We start from the raw sequence: 23,341 nt of genomic DNA on the forward strand, positions 1-23,341 counted from the left end.
AAAAAAAGCACCTCTTTCAAAATGTCAATAAAAAAGCACAAAAACACAATGGTGCATTCTGTACAGAATTCAAAACAACACACAAAAAAACAAAACAAAAAAACAAACAAACAATGGAATGTTCAATGTGGGAAAAAAAATAAATCAATCAATTCTCCTCCTCATTAAAAAAAAAAGAAAAAAAAGAAAGGCAAACCAAAAAAAAAGAAGTTCAGGTTGTTGTTGTTTTTTTTTTCCTCCATAGTGAAAGGAAGGGCCAGACAGTGCATTAAGAGGACTACATGATGCGTTTGACAATGAGAGCTGGTTTGGTCTCTTAGCTTTGTGCATAGGTTTAAGGCATCTCATTAGCGGTCTTCTGGATGGAGAGTGATTGTGAGACATTCTGAAAGGGAGTCTCTACCTTTTCCTGTACAAAATCGGGTGGGGAGGGGATGGTGGTGGTGGTGGTGGTATGGGGGGGGGGGGGGGGGGGGGGGGGGGGGGCAGGCAGCTACCTATAAAAGGCACTGTTTGCTTCCTCATGTCTCCCTACAGACAAAACAGATTGGCGAAACCCTGAGTGAGATCCATTGGAGATTCTGGACAGCTACATGTCCTGTAAGAGGGTGCTTGTACCAGGGTGCAAAGGCGGTCGTCTCTACTTTTTGCCGTCGTTCGAAGAGCCGCTGTTCCTTCAACTTCGTGACGTAAACTAGTCATTTAATGCAGGGGAGAGGAAGAGTGTCAGTCTCTGGTCCTTTCAGAGTAAAAGCTGCGTGTTCCAGTCACACTGTTCTCACCTTGACAGCAGGGAGAGAAATATATATATATATATATATATATATATATATATATGTATAAAATTATATACAGCGGAGCACAAATGGCGTTTGTATGGCATCTGGTGTGTCAGACTGACTGAGCTGCAGTCTCAATGGTTTTGTTCAGTACATCATCAGCAGTAGGACAACAGTTCAGAAAAATGTATAAGTGGTTCTTCACATCTGTGCTTGAAGGCAAAAAAAATCACAGAACCAACATGATTCATTTTTTTTTTATAACAATGACAAGGATAAGACAGATCTGTAAACAGTCTTCATAGAGGCAGCAAGAGGACCGGGCTTGTCACATTTTGTTTTTTGTAGTTTTTTTTTTTTTTTGTTTTGTTTTTTTTTTTGTACATAAGGAGGAAGATTCATTGCAAATGCTTTGACACACACACACACACACACATACAAACACACGCACATACATACATACACAACACTCACACACTAGTCTCTTGGTGCAGTTGTGAAACCTCTCTTATGAATACTCGTGGTTTTTTTTTTTTTTTTCATTTTTTGTTTCTTTTCTTTTTCTTCAACTCGCTTTCAGTAAAATTTGAATGTCTGAGAATGGCACTTAACAACCCAAAAAAGGGAGTATCATTTTGTCTCATGCAATCCCTTGCGGTTTCTCTAATCAAAACGGTGGTGTTCAAATCGTAATGCCCCCTCTCTTTTCCCCAAAAAATCTACAACCCCAACAACAAAAAAAAACAAAACAAAAAAAAAAAAAAAAAAAGAAAAACGGTCAAATAAATAAAATAAGCTAATTAAAAGAAAAAAACTAAAAAAAAAAAAAAATTACAGCAGTAGCCAAATGAGGTATCTATGTATTGCTCTATGTCAAGGGGATAAAGGGATTAAAATAAATAAATAAAATAAACGAGTGCTTGTTTTGACATATGATTGGGGGGGGGGCGCACTGGGGGAATGAAACTAAAGCATGGCAGAAGGTGTTGGGCTGGGTGGGGCAGTAGCATTGGGTCCCTCTTCCCTCGGGTTCTGATGGGAATGTCAGGACGTTTGGCTTCCCTGAGGTAAGGCTCTAGAGTTGGCTTCCTCTGCGGCTGGGGCCGGTTCTGCTTCGGCTTCCGGCTCTGGCTCCTCTGAGCTTCCCCCAGCCTCGGGGAGCAGGCTGCACCAGCTGGCCTTGTTCAGGCCCAGGTGACCCAGCATCGTCTGAGAGAGGCACGTGTCAGAGAAACGGGCCCACTCAACAAACAGAGGCTCCACCACGTACGTCATGAAACCTAGTACGAGAGAGCGAGAGAGAGAGAGAGTAGGAGGGAGAGAGAGTAGAGGGGAAAACGAGGCAACTTTTTCAATCACCGACAGATGACTTGAAAGCACATTTCTCCGAGTCTGTGGCGTTGTTTTACCGGTCGGAATATCATCCAGGGCTCTCGAGCGTGCAAGGACGTTTGGAGCTTACCGATCTGAACGTTTCCAATCGTGTTTGTCTCGCTGTCGCACAGCGGGCTGACTTCAAGTTTGTGCTTCTTTTCAATGTCACCTAATCACAGAAGACAAGGCCGACGTTAACAATAATCCACAGAAGAAGGCATAAAAGTGAAACGTGCGCTTTGAATGACAGGAACGCTCGTGATGAATAGGAGGCCTAGGCTGCCTTTTTGTGACGTTGGGAGAAAGAAAAATGACCTTGGTGGAAGAACTCCTCTGTGACTTTCTCACTCCACTGTTTGCTGAGCTCCCATGGTCTGCAGGGGTTACAGATATCTGCACACTTCAGAGCCATCTGCACACAGAGAATGAACACACACACACAAACTTTAGCAACTTAAAACAACTAACTAATACATAACCGACCACCAATAAGTTGAAGTATACAATGTACAAACATGGGAAATGTAATCAGAGGCTGTTCTATTGCTTAGGTATGAAAGTACTGTTTTTTTTTTTTTGATTGACTTGTAAGTTTACCTATTAAACTAAGAGAGTATTTTTTTTTCTCTTGTAAAATATTACACCCACTCAGACTTACAGTCTATACATGCGTTTAACGTGTGAGTGTAATGTTTGCCCACCTGCAGGACAAAGTGGCGATGTGCCGCATTGCCCAGGCACAGGTCGTCCTGATCTAAATGGGTCCTGAACTTGGACAAGTATTCATTCTGCCTGCTGATGTCTGTGGCCAGGATCAGCGAGCCCAGCTGCCTCTCCAGGTTCAGTCTGACCATGAGAGAGAGAGAGACAGGGGGAGAGAGAGAGAGAGAGAGAGAGAGGGAGAGAGAGAGGGAGAGAGAGAGAGGGAGAGGGAGAGAGAGAGAGAGAGAGGGAGAGAGAGAGAGAGAGGGAGAGAGAGAGAGAGAAAGATGAGTGACTTGTTGCTTACAACTCCATTGCTCCTGACAAAAAAAAAAGTCTGGTGGTCTTTTATTACCAGAGAGCTGCTTTATTGTTTTAAGGGAAGTCATGCCAACAGTTGTAAAGTAACAACAGCACTGGGTGCCCTGTGCTCTATTAGTGATGAACCATCAATACACCTGCTCACATCTTTACTTTCAATTAGCTCTGCTACTCATACATTCTGTGTTGTATTGCATTCATTAATAAAATAAGAGAGACAGCCTAAGGGTGTGACACAGAAAAGAATGGAGACTGACCCGTCCTCTGCAGGCAGGTGAGAGAAGAGCTCTGTCTCTCTTAGCAGACCCACTGCAGACCTCCAGTGGTGATTCTCCAAAACTGAGGTATTCTGCACCCACACACACCCACACCCACACACACACGCGCGCACACACAATGTGAAATGCCTCAGTGAAACATATTAAAATCCTCCCCAAACCCTCCCCCAAAATTGACCCTCTCTTTAAGTGTGAGACAATTCAAGCTTTAGGAGAGTGAATGGTGTGAGGTGTCTAGGTGGTCTCAGTCATGATTTGGGGCTTTGAGCGTATGGAAGCTGGTTGTTTCTCTCACCCTGTACAAAGCTGCTAGATGATGGTTGGTCTTGATGAGGAAAGGCTGATTAACTCCAGGGTGGTCCAGGTCATGGGTCGCTGCAGCCAGCAGACCCAGGAGGATGTCACAGGACGTGAGCGACTTAGAGAGCTACACAAAACACACACACACACACACACACACACAAATAAGTTCTCTTAAAAGCTCAAGCACTGAATGAAAAACAGTTAAATATCTCAGCACAGATACACACACACACACACACACACACACACACACACACAAAAAAAAACACTGACAAGCAAAATTGTTTCTATCACCTTGGGTTCTTTCAGATAACAGTGCATAGCCTGTGTCACGTCGGCAGCGTGAACTGCGTTATGGTAAGGGTTCTGATTGTGATAGTCTTCTTGAACCATAACTAAAACCACAAGGACAAAAACACACAAATTACTAAAAGAGTCTATTGTTCGTGGTTTAAACTGCACCACCCTTTTCAGTTTTGATAAACACAATATTTAAACTATTCATGAGGAATAAATAAATAAACTCAAAAGAATGACATCATGCATTTCTCATTCTATCCACCTGAGGCTCATCCATAATGCAGTGGAAAAGAGTAATCCCTGGATTTAGAAATACTGTATAATTAATTCGGTTTAACAGCCCGTGTCACATACCCAAACAGAATGTGTTTATCATATCGGGGGGGGGGGGGGGGGGGGGGGGGGAGAGCATTCAAAGAAAATCACTTAAAAAAATGATTTGAACAAAAATTGAAAGTGTTACCTAAAAACCGATGAACTTTCACCATGTCTAATTGGAAGAGCTCAATTAAGCCATAGTGATTTATCAGATGAAACGTCAACGTGATCAGAGCGTTTCCTAAAAACAAGAGAAGAGGATACGGGTCAGAGATGACCATTCGCGTGTTCTGCTTACACACCAAATAAAGACACACGGTCAGATGGTGAGTTCTGTACCACAAACAAAAAACGCGACCACCAGATGGAAGCGTTGACCGCAAAAAAAAAAACACGAGCGGAAACACCAGTCATGTTCTGTTTACCGCACCGTGACCCGGGAGAGGGGAATACCGGCGCGATGCAAGGGAATCTGTTCTGATTCACTCCACGAGTGGAACATCTTAAATGCTTTCCGCAGACAATTTCAAACATGTACCGTTTGTAAGCCTGTCGAAGAGGAAAATGTCAAAATTCCAGCTTCCAACTTTTTCCAGCATACACTGCGAAAAAAGAGAACAGAACAAGTAAGCGTCAAAATGAAAAGACACACAAACATTTCTAAACTAAAACAAAAAACCAGCACAAACAAACTGCAGAAAAACCAAGATCGTGCATGTCAAAAGAAACTAACAGTTCCCGGAGCAGAGAACAGTCGGGTTTAACTCTGTTATCTCACTAGAGTTCTTCCTTAATGCATGCTAAGATAGTGGCACGGTGAGGCTGTGGAGGCCTGCAGACCTTGGCTTGGCCAGAGTAGTCTTCATCCAGGATGTGGAGGGGATTTTGGTGGGGTGTGCCACGCAGCAGGCGTGAGGAGTGCAGGTGTCGTTGGAAGCTGAAAAGCCTGCGGATTCTCCGCGTTGGTAGAGTTCCTGTAGACTCAGCATGGGCTACGGACAGAGAGGAAACACAATCTCTGCTGTAGAGTTCTGCAAACGCTCTTACAGCTCCTGAAGTTGGTGCCCTATGCAGATCATCAAATTCTTTCGAACAAAGAACAACTTAACCGTTCGGGTTTCGTCGCTAACTGTATTTGATTCGTGTCTAAATAATGTTTTATGCTCAAACGACCAGTCGTTCATTCCTGGGTCACCATACAAGCATGCTGATGCGTTTATTCACTCCAGGCCAAACAACGGACATGCCTTTATTAAACGGATGAGGGAATCCGTCGCTGAAAACAGCGCTTACGAAAAAAAAAGAACCAATATGACAGGAATTTCCCAAAGTTGACTCTGTAATGTTCTAAAAATGTGTGAGGTGAAAAAGGGGGGGCCCAGAAATGAACTGAGGGAAGTGATTGATTAACGGTGCATTCCTGTGTGGGAACAGTGTATCCTCTCAGAGCCTGAGGGTAACGGGGAGGAGCGCTGACAATGCAGCCCACATTAAGCCCTCCGCTTGGGCACAACAATCATAGCCCTGCTCTCTGTGTGCCCACCTGCCATGCCTCACTGAAAAGGCCATGCCAGAACACTCCAGAAAAGCCCTTTCAAAAAAAAAAAGAAGGACTGCTACCCAATGCCGGCTAACGGAAAAAAACCTTCTCCTGTTCTTGGTGTTTACATCTGTCTACGAAGTTACTTCTGTAAATGTCCCTGCTGTTTTAGCACAGAACAAGCATCTTAAAACGTGTTTGAACAAAACGTACATTTGCCATAATTACGAGCTTGTGCAAGAAGAGTGTTCAGGGTTATACACTGGCTATTCTGACTGCGGGTGTAATGCTCGGGAGGTCTTTCTCTTTCGTACTTACAGTGCAAGGTCCGGAAATCGATACACAGGTACGGGTGTGAGCCTCTTCGTTCTGGTTCAAAGCCTACCTGGCTCCTTACTCTCACATCTCCTAGAAGGCATCAACACAGAGGTCCTCAAGAGATTTGTTGGCTAACACACAGCTTGTGTTTTGACCCAAGGAACAGGGTTTTTTTTTTTTGTTTTTGTTTTTTGTTTTTTTTTTGGGCCTGGCAAATGAGGGACAGACAGCATACAGACACACACACACACACACAAAGCGCACGCACGTGCGCGCATACACACAGCCGAACGGAAAGGGGGTGGGGTTGGGGGAGGGGGGCGCATGGGACAGATGAGCATGCAACGCCATGCCGGGACAACTAGGCATTAGTATTCAGACTGCCAATGAGCGAGAGCGGGGACGAGGAAAAGAAAGACAAGCTTGTGTTTCAGCCCCGGACAGAATGAAGAGGAAATCAGAAGGACTTCAATGAGGCTGGCCAAAGCTCTCAAGTCACATCTGTTAATACTCATTCAATAGGCCTTTTCATGAGACTGTGGGAGGAAAATAAATCGCATAGACTTCTACTGAGTAATGGCAGCCTCCAACATGTCAGTCACTACTGATTGGTGTTTATGTGCATTAAATATTAAGTACAAATGTATAGATAGATAAATAAATAAATAAAAATAGATAAATAAAATAAATAAAAAAAACTGCCTCCCACCAGTACATTACTTACTTGAAAACAGCTGTTTGAATATTACACAAGCCCCTATCAAAATATCAAAACTGTGAATTACAATTACATAAAACACTAGAAAAAAGAATTAATCAAACATGACAGACATGAGTGTAACAGCATTCAGTAGATTGGACGGGAATGTACGTAGTGTTGTAGCACACGTCACGCATGCAACGGAAGTACCACACACTAAATACCAGACTGAAGCTACTTGGACATGCAGTAGGAATGAATCTGCCGAGATTGAGAAGCAAAAAAAAAAAAAAAAAAAAAAAAGAAAAAAAAAAGCCGTGTGTTCCCGCTTATGTAACTAAAGCGGGTTTTTTTCTTCTCCTTTCTCTCTCTCTCTCTCTCTCTCTCTCTTTTTTTTTTTCTTTTTTCACAGCGGCAGCTGTTATTTTGAGTCATTTCATTAACAGTGTGACCTGTCCTCCACAGTCCCACTTACACTTGCCTCTCTCCCATAAAGAATAACTAAAGCCCTCAGTTGAGGAAAAAAAAAAGAAAAAAAAAGGACAGATTACACTGCAGGTGCCCCTGACAAAAGCATATAGTGCGCCTTTGAGTCGAACGGTTTTAATAGTTTTAGGGGGGGAAAAGGAATTATATAAAAAAAAAAAAAACCCACGAGAGTGTGCGCTGTCTCGTTCGCTTAAGGTAAAGACTTTAACAGAGCATAACAGCTGGAAGCACAAGAGCACTTTTGATTGATTTGATTGGCAAACCCTTAAAAGCAAAAAAAAAAAAAAAATGTTATTGAGTATTAGGACAGAGTTTGTTGAGTTTGGCTACATGCTTAAGGAAAGGGTTTTCAAACAGTGTTTCTGGATGATATTTCAGAGTTCTGAACATTATTTGATTATTTGACAAAAGAAAAAAAATAATACTCATTGTGGAAGTTAAATTGTGTTTCAGATCAAGAGCAATTTCAACACAATGGATATAACTGCCCTTGTGTACAACTGGCCTTAAAATGAGCGCCTCTACACATAACTCGTAGTAATAAATAACCTAAGATTGGTCTCCACATATGGACTTCCTCACTCTAAAGATCACAGACCAGTTTCTAAACAGATAGCTCCTATTTTGAATGGTAAACTAAAAAAAAAAAAAAAAAAATCCCCAAACTGCTCAAGCCAAAGCAAACCTGCAGTTGGGAGACCAAATTCAATCTATACAAAGCAAATTCAAAGAAATGCTAAATACTTCCCGGTGGAGACATGAGTCAGGCTGTTTGTAGTGATGAGATTATCCGAGTTCTCATGATTGACGGAGCTGTATCTCCATCTTTTCTCATTGTTACACAATCTGTTGTGTAATGTGGCGGCTTGCTCAATAACTTCGAGCACAAGAAAAAATAAAAAGATAGGGTGATTACGCTTCGCTTTCTGGTTTCGTTTGGTCAGCGTGTGTATTGAGATGACTGTGTGATGTGAGGACATACGAAAGCGTTCCTTACCTAACATACGAATGTACAGAGCGGTTTGATCAGAGCTGTCATAGGAGATTGCTCCACGTCTCTGTGGAAGAAAAGAAGGAAAAAAAGACAAGACACTTGTTAGTTTGAAATATCTGGCAGACTGAACATCCAGTTAAAATGTTACATAGAGAAAAAAAAAAAAGATGGATCAATGACTTATTGTTTAACTACAGTACTTTGCCATGATCATCTTGGATTACAGATCACTATGCATAAGAAGGAGAGGGGGAAAAAAAAAAACGCAAAGATGACTTGAAATAAGAAGATACTTTATCTTGCAAAGCCATTACAAAGATATTAACTAGCAGCTTCATGAACAATAAGCTTCAAAGCTCAAACACACAACAAGGGTTGAGAAACTCATTGATTGATGAAGTAAACAGAGGAATTGAAATGTTTCTCTGCGGTGTCTCGGAGCGGCCGTCGTATGAACGACAACTCAGTCCCTGGCTCTTAAGCAAACACACGCTCACACCATGACCATGTGAGAAAAACACACATGGTGGAAGACCAAACATATAACCATAACTCACAGATACAGTCTCCCTAACACACTGAATTAAAGTGTGTGTGTGTCTCTCTCTCTCTCTCTTGCTCTCACTCATTCTCTCTCTCTCTCACTCATTCTCTCTCTCTCTCACTCTCTCTCTCTCGTGTAATCTGTTCTCCTGTGCGTTATGTTACTACTCCAAGCCATCTGGCGATTAATGCAAGAAGGGAGAATCACGCTGTTGCTTCCAAAGCTTACCCGGCACGCGATAAACACAGTAGGGGTGAGTGGGGAACTGACAGGGGCTCTGAACTGGAGCCAGTGGCCTCTCACACACTCTGCACCCTAGAGACCTGTGCGTGTCCACACAGACTCAGTGCAGGTATGGCTCGACAATTATTCTGACATCATTACCAGCGAGAGAGAAAGAGAGAGGAAAAACGACAGGTATCCCTAACTGAACACGTTATCACCGTCTTTGTCAGGATTAGTGTGGCAATGCAATGTGGTCGTACACTTATTTTTATGCAACATACAGATCACACACACACGCACGCAAGCACACACACACGCGCACACACACACACAGGCACATACTCTCTTTCTCTTCCTGTCTCTGCTATTCACTAAAACGAATGTGCAAACGCACGCAGAGACACACATGAACACAGACGCAGGGACACATCGCCACTTGAGGACTCAAGTCTAGGAGATCCCGTCTATGCTCTCCGGATGGTAGGAAGAGAGGGGAAAAAAAACAAAAAAGAAAAAACGGATGGGGGGGAAAAAACATCACAGTCGCCACAGGACTAGGCATGCCCTGCCCTGGCTCACGTCTCCATCAACTTATCCATAACACACATATACACTCAGACACTCAGACACACACACACAGACATGCACACATACTCGCACGCATATACACGCACTTCCCTCCAGCGCCGCGTTCAGATGGCAGGCCGGGATGTCCCCAGATGGCATACAATTCAGACCATGACGTCAATGGACTGAACCAATTTGCATACTTGATTTTTATCCATTATCAATCCTCCTCCCCCTCTGGGCCTCTCTCGAATAAAATTACAAAACACTTTGAAGCAATGCACTTCTTTCGCACACAGAAAAGGAACACTGTGAACTCAAACTGCGAGAAATGATTTTAACACAAATACAACCCACACAACGCGCGTTTATCACGCCTCAGAAAAATTGAGGGAGAGGGAGAGAGAGAGAGAGAGAGAGAGAGAGAGAGATGCTTTTTTGTTTCACTGGAAAGGTAACTGTGTCAAGATGTTTCACCACTGAAAGCCCCTCTACAGTCAGTTAGTCCAATCCGATAGCTCTATGTGCCACCAGTTAATTATCCGTCTCAAAAACTCAACACAAAAAAACTGCTTAGCAGAAACAAACACTTAGGCGTATTCGCTCTTTACTAACACGAATTGTACCATAGAGTAACCCTGTGTGATATTTCGTATCGGCAATCTTCATAAAGCTTCGGTTTTAAAACAGGGCAAGTCAAGCGCACACTGAGTCACCGGAGATCAGCACGGCAGTATTTTAGTATCAACAAGCGTTCTGTTTACACACATCACTGGTGTTTAGCGTATGAGTAATTTCTACCGGGGGAACTATGCAGAGCATGACGAGCCATGCTGCCATGCCCATATGGGCACAGCACACGGTTGGCACTGGCACCACCGCACAAGCGTGGAATTAGCGCAGGGTCGAAATCCGGAGAACAGCCTGTTTCATCGTTGAGCCGTGAGTGAGAATCATCACCGTGGGGTTTGTGTTCTGATTTTGTAAAGCCTCACCTATGACATTCAGAGTATTGGCGTGTTGTCGAAAATGTCCAGAAATACAATTGGAAACCAGTGAGGAAATCTACAGGAGCCCGTTCTAAGTACGAACGTAGTCTTCAAAATCGCCCCCCTACATCAAAGCGGCCCTTAGCTACAAAGTTCCAGTTACGTCGCAAAGTTTCAGCGACCATAGGACTCGGGACCTAAGAACACTGTAATGGAAAGGAAAGCGGGACGACCGTCTCTTTACACACTCGCGAGGAATCTTACCTATGCTTTAAGGGGTCTATTTGAACAAGTTAGTTTAATGCTACATTACAGACCTTCTTTCCCACTGTTGGCATAACGTCTAAATGTGAAACATGCTAAAGGGTCGTTTGAAGAGGGAAAGACCTGAGTCAATACACAAAGAGGGCGGCTTTACCAAGCCAGAGCCTAAGCAAAAAGTAATAGAAGGATGACAGAAATGGAAAGAGTAGTCCGACTTTAGTGGTTCACTTCAGGTCTTCGGTGTGGTTGATTAAAATCTCTGGCATCTCAGAACGGCATGTGACGAAATTACAAAATCACCTGTCGATGGTACATTTTGTGTCATCTGACTGAAGCTCAGAAATACATTATGCTGTGACGTAGCATTTTCTCGCCTTTTTTTTTTTTATAGAAGAGAGAGTCATATCTGAGAATCCCACACATATGTTGATACAAAACAGCTTCGCATGATACAGAGTTTCAATATGAGTAGTTTCACCAAAGCATGTAATGTTTCATGTTTTTCATGTTTGTGTCTCCTCTAGAAATATCAACGTGAGACGTCCAACAGCCAATGAGCTTGCTTCACTCTTATTAAAAGTTGCTAGAGATTCCGCAGAACCTGAATGTCATCTCTTCTTATCTGTTCACAGACAGAAATAAAACAGATCTGAAGTGATTTCTCCCACACGCGTCCAGAAAACGAAAGGTACAAATAGTTCCGAAACATCACGTAGAATAGTGTGTCCTCAATCCCCCCCCCCCCCCCCCCCCCCCAAATATAGACTTATGTTTTGTTAGCCTAACTACCAATTCTTAAAGCCAAAATCAGTCCATTCACTACACACACATTCGGTAGCTACAGACTGTCTTATGTTAAGCAACCGCGTATCCCTGGACAACTCACGCAACCTACTTGTTCAAGTCCAAGCCTTCTAATAGCATTTTCCTCAGAGATAGTGGAGATGGGTTTCAGAACATTAACATCAAACATATAACTTGAGCAGGTTCGTGACACACCACTGACAGACACATATAAAGCACAGGTGCTGGCATTCGAGATAAAAATCTAATGGAAAATCCAACTGTTATTCCAAGGTGACTGCCATAGCACAAACCAAAGGAAAGAGAGACACAGTAGATTAGTATCAAACAGGGTGGGAGGGGTATCCTCTCAGACTGACTGTACAATCGATTAAAAGTGCACTGAAATAACAAATGTTCCCAGCAGTGTACAACCAGACTAAATGCCAAAATGGTTAGCTGAAACCTTTCACAAAAACACTGCAATGTGGCCATACAGACTGCTCTGTGTGTGTGTGTGTGTGTGTGTGTGTCCTGTTAATGTTGTTCACTGACAAAAAGACAGCCAGTACTCGTCAAAGATAACAGCGTGTTCCAATGATATCCAGTGTGCGTAAAGCCAAAGCTGATGACATATAGTACATATTGGCGAACCTACCTTAGCGAAAATCCATCTGACGAGAATCACAATTACTGTCCAAATCAGAACTATTCCCATTAGACCTTGCAGACAGAGTGAATCATAGTCTTTGTTTAAATGCGGGTGTCGCTCTGTTTGGTGTGTGTGTGTGTGTGTGTGTGTGTGCGTGTGTAAGTGGTTGCTTTTGCTTTGTGATTTCCTCTGTGTATGTGTGTCTGTGTATAGGCAGAGGCCAGCTCAAGGCCCCTAGACAAGAGTACACGCTGAGCTTAGTGCAGCTGTCTTAGTCGTGCTGCCGTCACCTGACCACACAATCATGCGACAGGCGCCATGGAAGCACACATACGGGCCGCCAGTGTTAACCCTGATCAACACACCCTCTATCTCTCTCTCTCTCTCTCTTTCACTCTCTCACCGCACATACACGCATACTCCCCTACAGCCACTTGGCGACAGTCAACCAGGCTTACGGCACTACTGACGCACATGGTGGGAGGGGCTGGCAGAGACAGAGCATGCTAGCGTCTCCTTATCAGCAAAGGCTGACTGTAGACTGTACACTTTATTTACTAAATAAAACACCAGCAGCACCACCACCACCATGCCTACATAATTAAAGATGTGGGCTCGGGAACATGTAGCGTATTTATTTTTCATTTGCGGCGTAACCTCGGAGGCAACTGCTGCTACAGTTCTGATCCAAGTGAGAATACGTACAGCAATGCCTCTGTTTCACATTCAGCTTAAATTCCATTACTAAATGGAGATCTGATATGGTCGTATCACGGAGTGTAAGGGCATAGAAACGCAGAAGCGTAGTCGTGTTGTCGTTTAAGGTATGCTAAACAAGCTCTTTGATCTCTCTGACATATGGATCAATCCAGGTTCAGATGAACACGCTTAATATTCATATACAGCAAAGTACATATGAAAAACTTACTGGGTCTATTTTCCACTACAGCGTGTTTGTATTGGTTATTATCAGATGATAATGGAAGAGTTTAAAAAAAAATGAAAAACACAGTTCGCAGCAGAGCCCCTTGAAAACAGTCTTGTTTAAGAGCAGGTGTGTAACAAACACACTCCCTCAGACCAAATTTGGCCCTTTAGAGCATTGACATCACCGCTTATAACTGTGGAGGAGCATTGCCACAAATAGCAGCATGGCAAGAGAAGCAGACCACAGTTCTGAACACACACAAAGACTCTGCAGTGTTTCACAGTTTACCACACCAGTTTTTCCACACACATACACTAGGAGCGCATGAAGTTTACACAATGACGGTATAATATTGATATAGACTGATATGATATGCACTGATATGATATCCAGGGAAGCAAAAATAAATAAATAAATAAATAATATATAAAAAAAAAAAAATTAACAGTTATGTTCTTAACTGGAAAAGCCCTCCAACGGTTCCAAAAACAAACAGGCTCCCTTTCAAAAATTTTCTTTTTTCTTGCTCATTCAAGCGTGTTTGTAAAATGATTACTTAATGACACACAAGCTCTGCCGTGGGACCTGAAGGGTCACATGTCTGTCCCATGGAGAGGCTCTCGCTCCTTGGGTAGCTGTGAGAGTTGGAGAGGCGCAGCTGAGAACATGCGGTTTAAATTGACCGGGCTGAGATGAGCTTGGCAGCTGCAAATCCCTGGGCTACATCCAGGCGTGCGATGACGGAGTACGTGATTCGAGTCCTACGGGGGTTCCAGTACCTCCGTCCAGCTCCCAGTTCGCCCCAACAAAAGGAAAAAAAAAACAATCAACATGGGAGCTGCGGTCTAATGTGTGTCTCCTTAAGGGTCCTTTCATTCAACCACGAGAAGGCCCAAGACCAGAACCCTCTCAGGGAGACATCTGATAACCTCCCCCCCTAACACAGATGCCTGGGAATTATTGGTCCTGTAGAAGAAAGCTAAGTGCAGCTGTACAAAGGAGTAACCACAAGAACCAGCCAGACTTTTCAAAACACTGGTCGTGTTTCAAATGTGAAATGGTTCCCTGGACAGCGTACTTTTTAAGGCAGGAAATCCAATTCAGTTGAGGACTTTTTGGTGAATGAGTGAGCTTTTTTTTTTTGTCATTCGTCCAGCGTCTGTACTTGCAGGCTGGTTGCCGTGTGATTACTGTCGTGGTAACACGCGAGGTCAGTGTTTAGCCAGTTTGTGCCAAAGTCATGACCCTCTTGGCATACAACACCCTCAATGAGCTACAGCCAACCTCAAACTTACTGTCAGCTCTTACAGCACTGACATGCTGACCATGGTAAAACACAGTCAGAGCAGCTCCACAGAACTCTAATGCATTACCTAAGTTCGTGTCCTCATCTGAAAAAGCTTTTTTTTTTTTTTTTCAAACCCTGAGTAACTCTCTGTCTGTGGAGAGCAGGTGAAGTAAAATTAGTGGTTTCAAGTCATTACTTGCAATTGCATTTGAGTGCAGTCATTCAGAGTGCATAATTCACTGGCTGAATCCTGAATACTGGACCATACATTCACCTGTTGTTGGTTAAAAATGCAGCTGATAAAAGACAGAGGGCAGTCTGAGGTAATTCTGGGTGTACAACAGGGTTTACCCCCCCTCCCCCCCCCGCCAAGCACATCTGTAGTGCTTCTTTTTTTTTTTTTTTATAACAGTCAATTTATTTACAGTTATGTGTTGTTTTCCCCTCTTGTCTGATAGCAGTCAAGTTAAAAGGCGGAAAAGAAGCTTGCAATATTACCAGCAAACAAAAGAGGAAGCCAGATGAATTCCCATTAATTCTTATCCATTCCGTGTCTCTAAAAAACAGAGATTAAAGGACTGGGGCTTGGTGAGGGATCATAAATTCAAAGCTTCCTCATGAGTTACAACCCCATGCTGTGTGATGCGGGATAACGGGGAAGCTAGCGCCCAGGTCATAAACTTGTTTTTATAGCGCAGGTGATATGGGCAGGCACACTGCCGTTCACATAAACCCCCACCCAACACACACACACACACGCACACGCACACGCACACACACGCACACATACACATACACACACACACACGCACACACACGCACGCACACACACGCACGCACACACACGCACACGCACGCACTTAGTCAACCTGCACTCTCTGTTTTCATATGGGCACACTTGAGAATCTATGAATTCACCCAGGCCTCCCCCCTATCAACTCCCCCCGACCCAGGGGTTTATAAAATAAAATAAATAAGGAAATGGTTTTGCATTCCCTCACAAGAATATTTGCATTCCGTTGCAAAGGCACAGTTTTCCACAAGAACATTTGCATTCTGTCACAATAGCACGACCCTAAGATGACAAAGCAAATATATTTCTGATGTGTAAGTCTTGTGGTTTAAGCCCGTAGATGTCATTGAGGGACATACTTTTCAGTAGCTTAGTCTTGAGATTGTTCTAGAACTTTCGAAACCGCATGTATTCTCAAATTTAGGCAATGCCATTCAAACACTTTAGTCTGACTTTGGCTGAGTGAATAAACTTTCAGCAGTTGTGGCAGACTTGGGATTAGCTGGGGGCACATGCTGAATAACATTTTTTGAATATGAGACCCATCAGTGTGCATGTAGCTCAGAGATACATGACTCACAGTCCTTAGGGACCAAAGGTCATCCTCCCTTCACCCTGGGGGTAAGGTGTAATGAATCATGGCAAATGAATTGCACAATCCATTCAACAACCAGTGATAAAAAGAGTAAGGAGGGGGGCTGAACTTGGATTCAAGCCCCAGCGTTGAGGAAAATCAGATAATCAGGTTTGGCTAAGTAACTAGCATCTTCTCAGTAGTTTTCTGAGGTAGACTTATACAACAACACTTCCTTCTTTTCGCTACTTTGTCCACAGGAGGCCTCCATATTTAGTTATGGCTATCACTTTTACCAGAACTTCCTATGTGACATTCAAAGTCAAAATTTCATAGTCATTCATTTATTTGAATATCTATTTTGAAATGTTCTTTTCATATTTGGTAGGAAAATGATATACTCAACCCCTCTTTGCTGAACTATGATGAGGGTTGGTTGGTTGGTTGGTTTGTTTTGATGACTAATGGTCAAGGATACAACAAGTGGGGTCCACACTGTAGGCCAGAACACTAAAGCTCATAACTGCAAGATTTCTAAAGGTATGTCAGAGTATCCACGCAAACACAGCCTTTATAACGACAATTGTGATTTAATCCTCAATTCAGATTAAAATCACAACGAAACAATGAACCATCACGCTGCACATTCTCAGCACTGCATCATCAGCGCTGGGCCTGATGGTTAGGATCATTATCATTATGATAATTAATACTGTCCTTCCTCCAGTTTGACAGAAGGTCATGAGGTATCGGTGATGAAGACTGTTGTTTGTTGCTGTTGCTCCGATAGTTGTCAGGGCGATGACTTTACAACATGCCCTTCATTTTTTTTTTTTTTTTTAAATTGCCGTTATGAACGGCGCTCCCACTTATGGAGAGAGACATACATAGACACAAAAAATGATAGAGTTTGCATTTGTCGGGCGAATTCTGCACTCTCATTCACATTACTGTTATTTAAAGCCACTAGATTCAAAAGTATTTCAAACCTGCTTTACATTTGACAGTATAGCTACAATCATCCTCCAATATCATCTGGGAAAACGTAATTGAAAGAACATTCAATGCTCAGATTAGAGCAGCCCTACTATGGGACATCAGTCATCCAGTATGACAGCTAGGATTTGACTGAGATGGTACAGCATTCTTTCAACAAACTTTTTTAAAATGTCTCTATCATTTACATACTCTAGATGAGACTGACACAAAGGAACCATTTAATGAAAGGTCATTACAGTACAAGTAACCTTCAAGCCTAAAAATATACAACTCAGCAGCAGTAAATCAGATAGCCGGTATCACTCTCAAATCAACTAAATGCAGGAAGACAATCGACATATCTTTATGAGTTTACTGACATTTTCATTTTACAACCCCACCAGCTTTAATATTAAAAAGGAATTAAGGTTAGCTCAAAGGTCTGCATAAACATCTTTGAATGTTTTTTTGTTTTGAGGTTTAACTGAAATTCAACGTTAGCTACTGCAAACGCTTGTTAAGTAATGCAGGGCTGACTCTGAGAGCTGTTTGTGTGGGTGTAAGCAGAGTGGAGCCAACAGAGCAGGGGTTACACACCAGCAAGTTGTGAAACACTAAAGCCTGAACAGCTCCTTCAGCATTCTAACCACATCCTGAAACTACGTCAATCCAAAAAAACACTGCATGAAAACCTTATCGCTTCAGTTAAGATAAACAAACGCCTTCAAAAAAAACAAAAAAACAACAAAACTCTATCATCTCTCCCTGCCCTCGACCTCCAAACCATTTAGAAATTTGGTCTCCAATCTCCAAAAGTTCTTCTTCTTCTTCTTGCATTTGGGAACACAATAGTGAATATTTGACATTTCAGATACTTGTCTACATTCTCATTCTACGATATTATCTTGGTGAATGCTATCATCTCCTCACCCCCATTGAAATGAAGTTACGCTAAATAGTGGAGAGGCTGGTGTGATGTCAGCAGAGGGAAAAGCGATATGCTGGCGTTACTCCTCGAATAGTATTAAAGGGCATAACGTCCTGCTGCGATGTGCACGCGACGTTCTGAGAATGATGGTTCTTAGAGTCAGCGTTAAAATGCTACGAGATTGAACCGATGCGGTAAAATCAGATTTAAAGAGAATTGTATCTCTGCAACATTTCTGCGTGATTCACTATCAAAAAAAAAACAAACAAACACGTGATTCAGGTGGCACAGTCTGCTTCTTGCCCCTGCACAACAGGAAGTTTTCGCGATACGTGCCCGGCAAATATCAGCTCCACCTAAATGGCAGAAAAAGGAAAATATGGACTTAAAAAGCAGAACTCTGGGGACTCTGAAGTGGACTGGGAAAATAAACAATGCCCGCAATTAATTAAAGTCATCCCGTACAAAGGAGAAATTTAACAAGAGTCCACAGGAGGACCATTGTCTTAACAGTAAACTCTGCCAGATTTTCTTTTCATTGTCAATTCTAGATCACCAAAGACTGCATAAACAAAATTATCAAAAGTCAATAAACAGAATAAGGTCATACATTCACAAAGACAAATAGCAGCCCCCTGAATGTGCGAATGTATTGACAGACAGACACACACACACGCGCGCGCACACACACACACACACACAGTTGTTGAATGTTTGGCTGTGATCTTTTCATGAACCCTCCACTTTTGCCCTGCTGTTACTGATAACGTAATACCACACGCCCTCTACTTACGGGATGTCTTCATTTGGAGAAATGATGTTTGAGAAAAACAGAAGGGGGGGGGGGGGAGGGTCAAATGGATACAGAGAAGAAGGAAGGAAAATGAGAATGGATGATTGTATGGACAACAGAGAAATAGTAAGAGAATGAGTGAGGGAGAGCAAGAGAGAGAGAGAGAGAGAGAGAGAGAGAAAACCCTGGCCATCTGTGATACTGGCAGCTTGCCAAACCACTGCCCCCAGAGCACAGGCACATGTTTAACTGCCTCCTCCTGCACGGTAGCCTGACCCTGCTCCAACAAACATAGCAGCGTGGAACAACCACACACACACACACACACACACACAAACACTGCAACAATCACTCACACTCTTTATGGCCACACACACACACACAGACACACTCAAACACAAGCACTGCAATAGTCACTCACGTTTTATGACCGTGGAGACTGAAAAATACAATGTCTACAAAAATGAAGTTGCACGGGCCCGCATCAGGTCGGGAACTACGGATGCTAGATTCTACCTTTTTGCGTATTTAACTTGCGACAAGTAAACATTTTGCTTAAAAATGAAGGCCATCAGACCTCGGGGTGATATCCTGTCCAAAAGCAGAAGACACAGGTGATTCCTCTGATTCAAAATGAACGCACATAAGACACTATGATCAAACACAATGCTATGCCTAAGTGCTTTTTGTATGCAGTACTGGTCTGTCTGTCTGTCTGTCTGTCTGTCCATGACAGCCCTGTCTAAGTGGCTGCATTGAAGGTGGTCACAGTGCAATGCTCAAGAACAGGGCACTTAATGTGCGTCCAGTCAACAGGCCCCTCCACCAACATACAATCCTCTCTCACGCATCACTTCCGTATGGAAGCACCTCAAAGGCAAAGGGACGAGTCCGGACCGAGGCCCAGGGAGCTACTCCGGACTATCCCGCATTCCATCCAGTGATAAAATTCCAGTTAAAAGCCAGGGAAAGCCTTGGAGGCATTCCCTTTTTTTTTTTTTTTTTCATTAACAGGCCAGGCACTCTGGCCAGAAAACACTTTGTCAGGCTCTGTGCTTTGTGCTACAATCCCATAATGCAGCACCACCAGGGTGTTATGTGCCACTGAATACACATGCTGATCCTAAAGACATGAACTGAATAAAATGACAATAAAGAAGAGCACCGAAAGAAAAAAAAAAAAAAAAAAAAGCAACACAGCTAAGTCTCACGAGTTCCATTTGATTCATCAAGAGACAGATTCTAACCGTTACGTAATTAAACTAAACATCATTTTGTACAACTTGTACTATGGAATTTAGCTGAAACTAAGGGAAATGTTCACAGTTGAGTTTTGGTCAAGCAAGTTTGGTTTTTTTTAACTCATAACGCGCACATTGTATGTTGAGTCAGTGGAAAAATTGCCTAATATATGACTAATAAGTGAAAGAAATTTTTAATGTATGACTAATAAGTGTGAACTATTCTTTGTACTCTCATCTAACAGTGACCAAATTACTTTTCTGTTGTTTGTGATTCATTTTAGCCCGTAACAGTAAGGCTTTTAAAACAATCATTTCTTATGAATGCAGTTTGACTGCTAAACTTGCATGCTATGTTTTAGTTACTTTAGTTACTGCAATAAAAAGTGCCAAACTAAGACAGAAAGCAGTAGTCTGAAAAACAACGGTGGTACCTGCCAATACAAGCTGTTGCTTGGTGACATGACCCTTATTTTGAAACAGCCACCTCATAACGCAGGGCTCTAAACGCCGGAGGACTGGTGTGCTGTGTGGCCAATGGGCTGAGTTGAAAAGACCATACAGAGCTTGAAGAGAAATACCTTTGCACTACCAAAACACATTTGCTTTAGACTTAACACAAACAAAGCAAATGCAAGCATGATGAACGGAAATAAAACTCATTCATACTCACATCTGAACCTTTGCAAATATCACACTGCACTACCAAACATACTTTGTCTACCGCAATACAGAAAAAATAGCCAAACATTGTTAGTATTGGGATTAATGGGAACGAATAAATTCCTCTGAATCTACTCTGGGGAATGTGCCAGGCTTCCCCGTGCGGTTTTACCGTCAAAACAGAAGTACTAATGATTGTTTTGCAAGCATGTATATGGTAGAAGAAGTCATCAAACTTTTAATCTATCAATCCATCATCAACCTTGTTGCATTTTCTACCACCTGTTCACAATGGATCGAATATGATGTTTAACGCTGGATACAAGTAACAAGTTGTAAAACGGCTGATTCTGAAATTCAACAAGGCTGGGCACTACATTTGCAACAGTTCCCAACGAGTCGTGAGAGAGTGTAGTAGTCACGTTTGGAAGAGCAATCAGTCATGGGTGCTGAACCAGAACATGCTCTGTGTAATTTTGTATTATATCAATGATGACATTTAAGGAGAAATATCTCCGTGTAAGTTGCTAATTCTCTTCATTCACAAAGCTGTTAGGCTACATAGATAGGCAAAGCACCTCGGACCCTACACAGTCGTAGCTCTCCAACAGATGAAAATATGGCTCAGTTATCAAACAAAGAAAACGATAATAATGGTTTTTACCTGTGACAGCTGTCTGGGGTCGGGAGCACCGAATAAAGAGGAGCTGGAGCTGAAGCTGATAGCTCCCCTCCGGCTTAGAACGTGCTTGGGAACCGGCCTGTCTAGAGGCAAAACCGGTAACTGATAACATACTTCCATTGAACAATATCAGCGCTGGATCCAGATCAAAAATCAAATTAAAAAAAGCAAAAAATAATTAATTAAAATTGTTGAGGAAATTGCATGGAATTTGAGTGTTGTTTGCAAGCCTCTAAAGCGTAAATCTTCCTTAATTGCAAAAAAAAAAATCAGTTTTTTTATGTTCAAGAAACAAAGAACTTCATTTTGTTCGGATCAACCTCAAACTTGCACACATCTCCGTCTTTGACACATTGTCCATGATTCTCTGTCCGCATGTCTGGTGTTCCATTTTACTCGATTTTTAGTCATCAGGCTCGTTACCCCCTTTTCCCCTTTTTTCATCCAGACCTGGGCCTATAGACGATGAGGCCTCTATCTTTTTACTATCTTTTAAAAAATGCTTCCTCATTTTTTAAAATCCGTTCAGTCTTGCTTCATCGTGAAATGGCTCCGCAGTATGTCTCCAAATAAAAACAAAAGACATGACCACTTCAAAGCGATATCGATGCTTGAAAAATAATGTAATACAAATCCTGCGTTGAAACGTATAGGAACTTGCCTTTAGAGAGGTTCGACGGTTTTCATTCAAGGTCTGCTGTGCTTGCAGATAAACTATTAACATGAATTCAGTCCCTTTTTTCTCAATGCAGGCACAGATAGCACCCGTAATTCAGCACGCATCGAGCTCACTCAATGCAGCAGTGTATTTGAAACAGAAAGTGGCTTGGGCAAAGCAAAACCATGTCCAGTTACAGAGCTGCGCGTGTATTGGCACATACAGTTGAACAATATTAAAAAAGAAAAACAAATTGTGAAACGAATTACGCTGATAACATGTGACTACCTAGCTAGCTATCTTCCTAAACATTGCAAGCTCAAGCTGTTTCCGAACATGCACCACCTGCCAGAGATGGGGCTGTTGAAGCGCTCACAAACGTCCTTGTTTGTCTCAGCCTATAGCTGCGCCACTATCTATGTCACGGTTAATCTGATTGGTTAGATTTACAGTCCTCGTTTGAAACACCGTATTCTATTGGTTTAACGTTCAGGGCGATTCCGAGACTGATTTATGCAGTCGTTCACCGATAGCACGGACCTCAACAAGGGTATTCCACCACAACGGGGTTTGCCCTGCAGCCGGGCTACATCATTGCTAGTGATTACCTTTCTTGCATGAGTCATCCAGTTGTGCTTGAGCAGTGAGACTCAGCTAACTGCCTTAAATGATGAGCAGAAATAGTGCATATACACTGAGTGAAAATATTTTTTACTTACTTAAAGTTTCCGTCTTGTCTGTTGCAGCTAAACGTTACCAGGAGTATCTAGAGTCCAAAGATGCTGCGTGAGGAAAAATGTTTAAGACGTTTAAAAACTGACCAAAGTCTTGTAATGCCGGATAAGACTTTGGATTTGATGAAACGCTAGGCCCACTGCGTAGTAGCCAATTATCTATTCCATACTTGGGAGGGAAATTTCACGTTACGCATTAAAATGTAATGCAGTAAGCTTTGGTACATACAATAAATCATTTATTAACTGTACAACAGTTCTATACGGAACCAATTAAACTCTGTACAATGTAGAGGATTTCATGCATTTTTAAAGGCACATCATTTTATGTATTTAATGCCTGTACATGTTAGACTTGGCAAAGCCGCACGTCTTTGTCAAAATTTCCCTCTGGTTTAATAGCTTACCACCCAGTGACATTCTAAATCAACCGTTTGATCATACGGTAGGAAAGAAACGTTGCTTTGGAACGTATACAGATGTTTTAATTTGAATCGCTGGAGACCTGGATGACAATAGGGTACTGCACCATGGCAACGGTAAGGCAGTAGGCCAGTAATGGGTATAATGACTGCCCCCACCCTTCTCTCTTCATTGCATTGAATACAATCCTTCTAAACCAAATCCTTGCCTGAAAGTCC

At 42.5% G+C, this 23,341-nt stretch overlaps 1 protein-coding gene across 5 annotated transcripts; it reads right to left on the bottom strand.

The window, feature by feature from the left end:
- Positions 1 to 1,796: 1,796 nt before the first annotated feature.
- Positions 1,797 to 21,428, bottom strand: pde7a (phosphodiesterase 7A). Of its 5 annotated transcripts, none has more exons than XM_030769550.1 (14): positions 21,291 to 21,428; positions 8,420 to 8,480; positions 6,958 to 6,990; positions 6,234 to 6,323; positions 5,216 to 5,367; positions 4,914 to 4,977; positions 4,521 to 4,616; positions 4,052 to 4,152; positions 3,750 to 3,881; positions 3,434 to 3,525; positions 2,855 to 2,999; positions 2,469 to 2,565; positions 2,242 to 2,322; positions 1,797 to 2,059 (listed from the first exon to the last, which is right to left on the bottom strand). In XM_030769550.1, the coding sequence occupies exons 1-14, from the start codon at positions 21,426 to 21,428 to the stop codon at positions 1,824 to 1,826; spliced, it is 1,518 nt and encodes a 505-aa protein (XP_030625410.1). In that variant the 3' UTR covers positions 1,797 to 1,823. The 5 variants fall into 5 exon arrangements, with proteins under 5 accessions (XP_030625410.1, XP_030625407.1, XP_030625406.1 ...); XM_030769547.1 differs by having other exon boundaries at positions 5,216 to 5,396; positions 6,230 to 6,323; XM_030769546.1 differs by having other exon boundaries at positions 6,958 to 7,032.
- Positions 21,429 to 23,341: the final 1,913 nt, after the last annotated feature.

The sequence above is a fragment of the Chanos chanos genome, chromosome 3 (assembly GCF_902362185.1).
Source record: "Chanos chanos chromosome 3, fChaCha1.1, whole genome shotgun sequence".
NCBI lineage: Eukaryota > Metazoa > Chordata > Actinopteri > Gonorynchiformes > Chanidae > Chanos > Chanos chanos.

Bases quoted from the DNA above. Each gene is read 5' to 3' on its own strand.
- pde7a (XM_030769546.1), bottom strand. From the start codon at position 21,428: ATGGAAGTATGTTATCAGTTACCGGTTTTGCCTCTAGACAGGCCGGTT. The intron at 5,368-6,233 runs GTAAGTACGAAA...CTCTGTCCGTAG, and splicing joins CGATTTCCGGACCTTGCACT to CCCATGCTGAGTCTACAGGA. The intron at 4,978-5,215 runs GTCTGCAGGCCT...CTTTTTTCGCAG, and splicing joins ACTACTCTGGCCAAGCCAAG to TGTATGCTGGAAAAAGTTGG.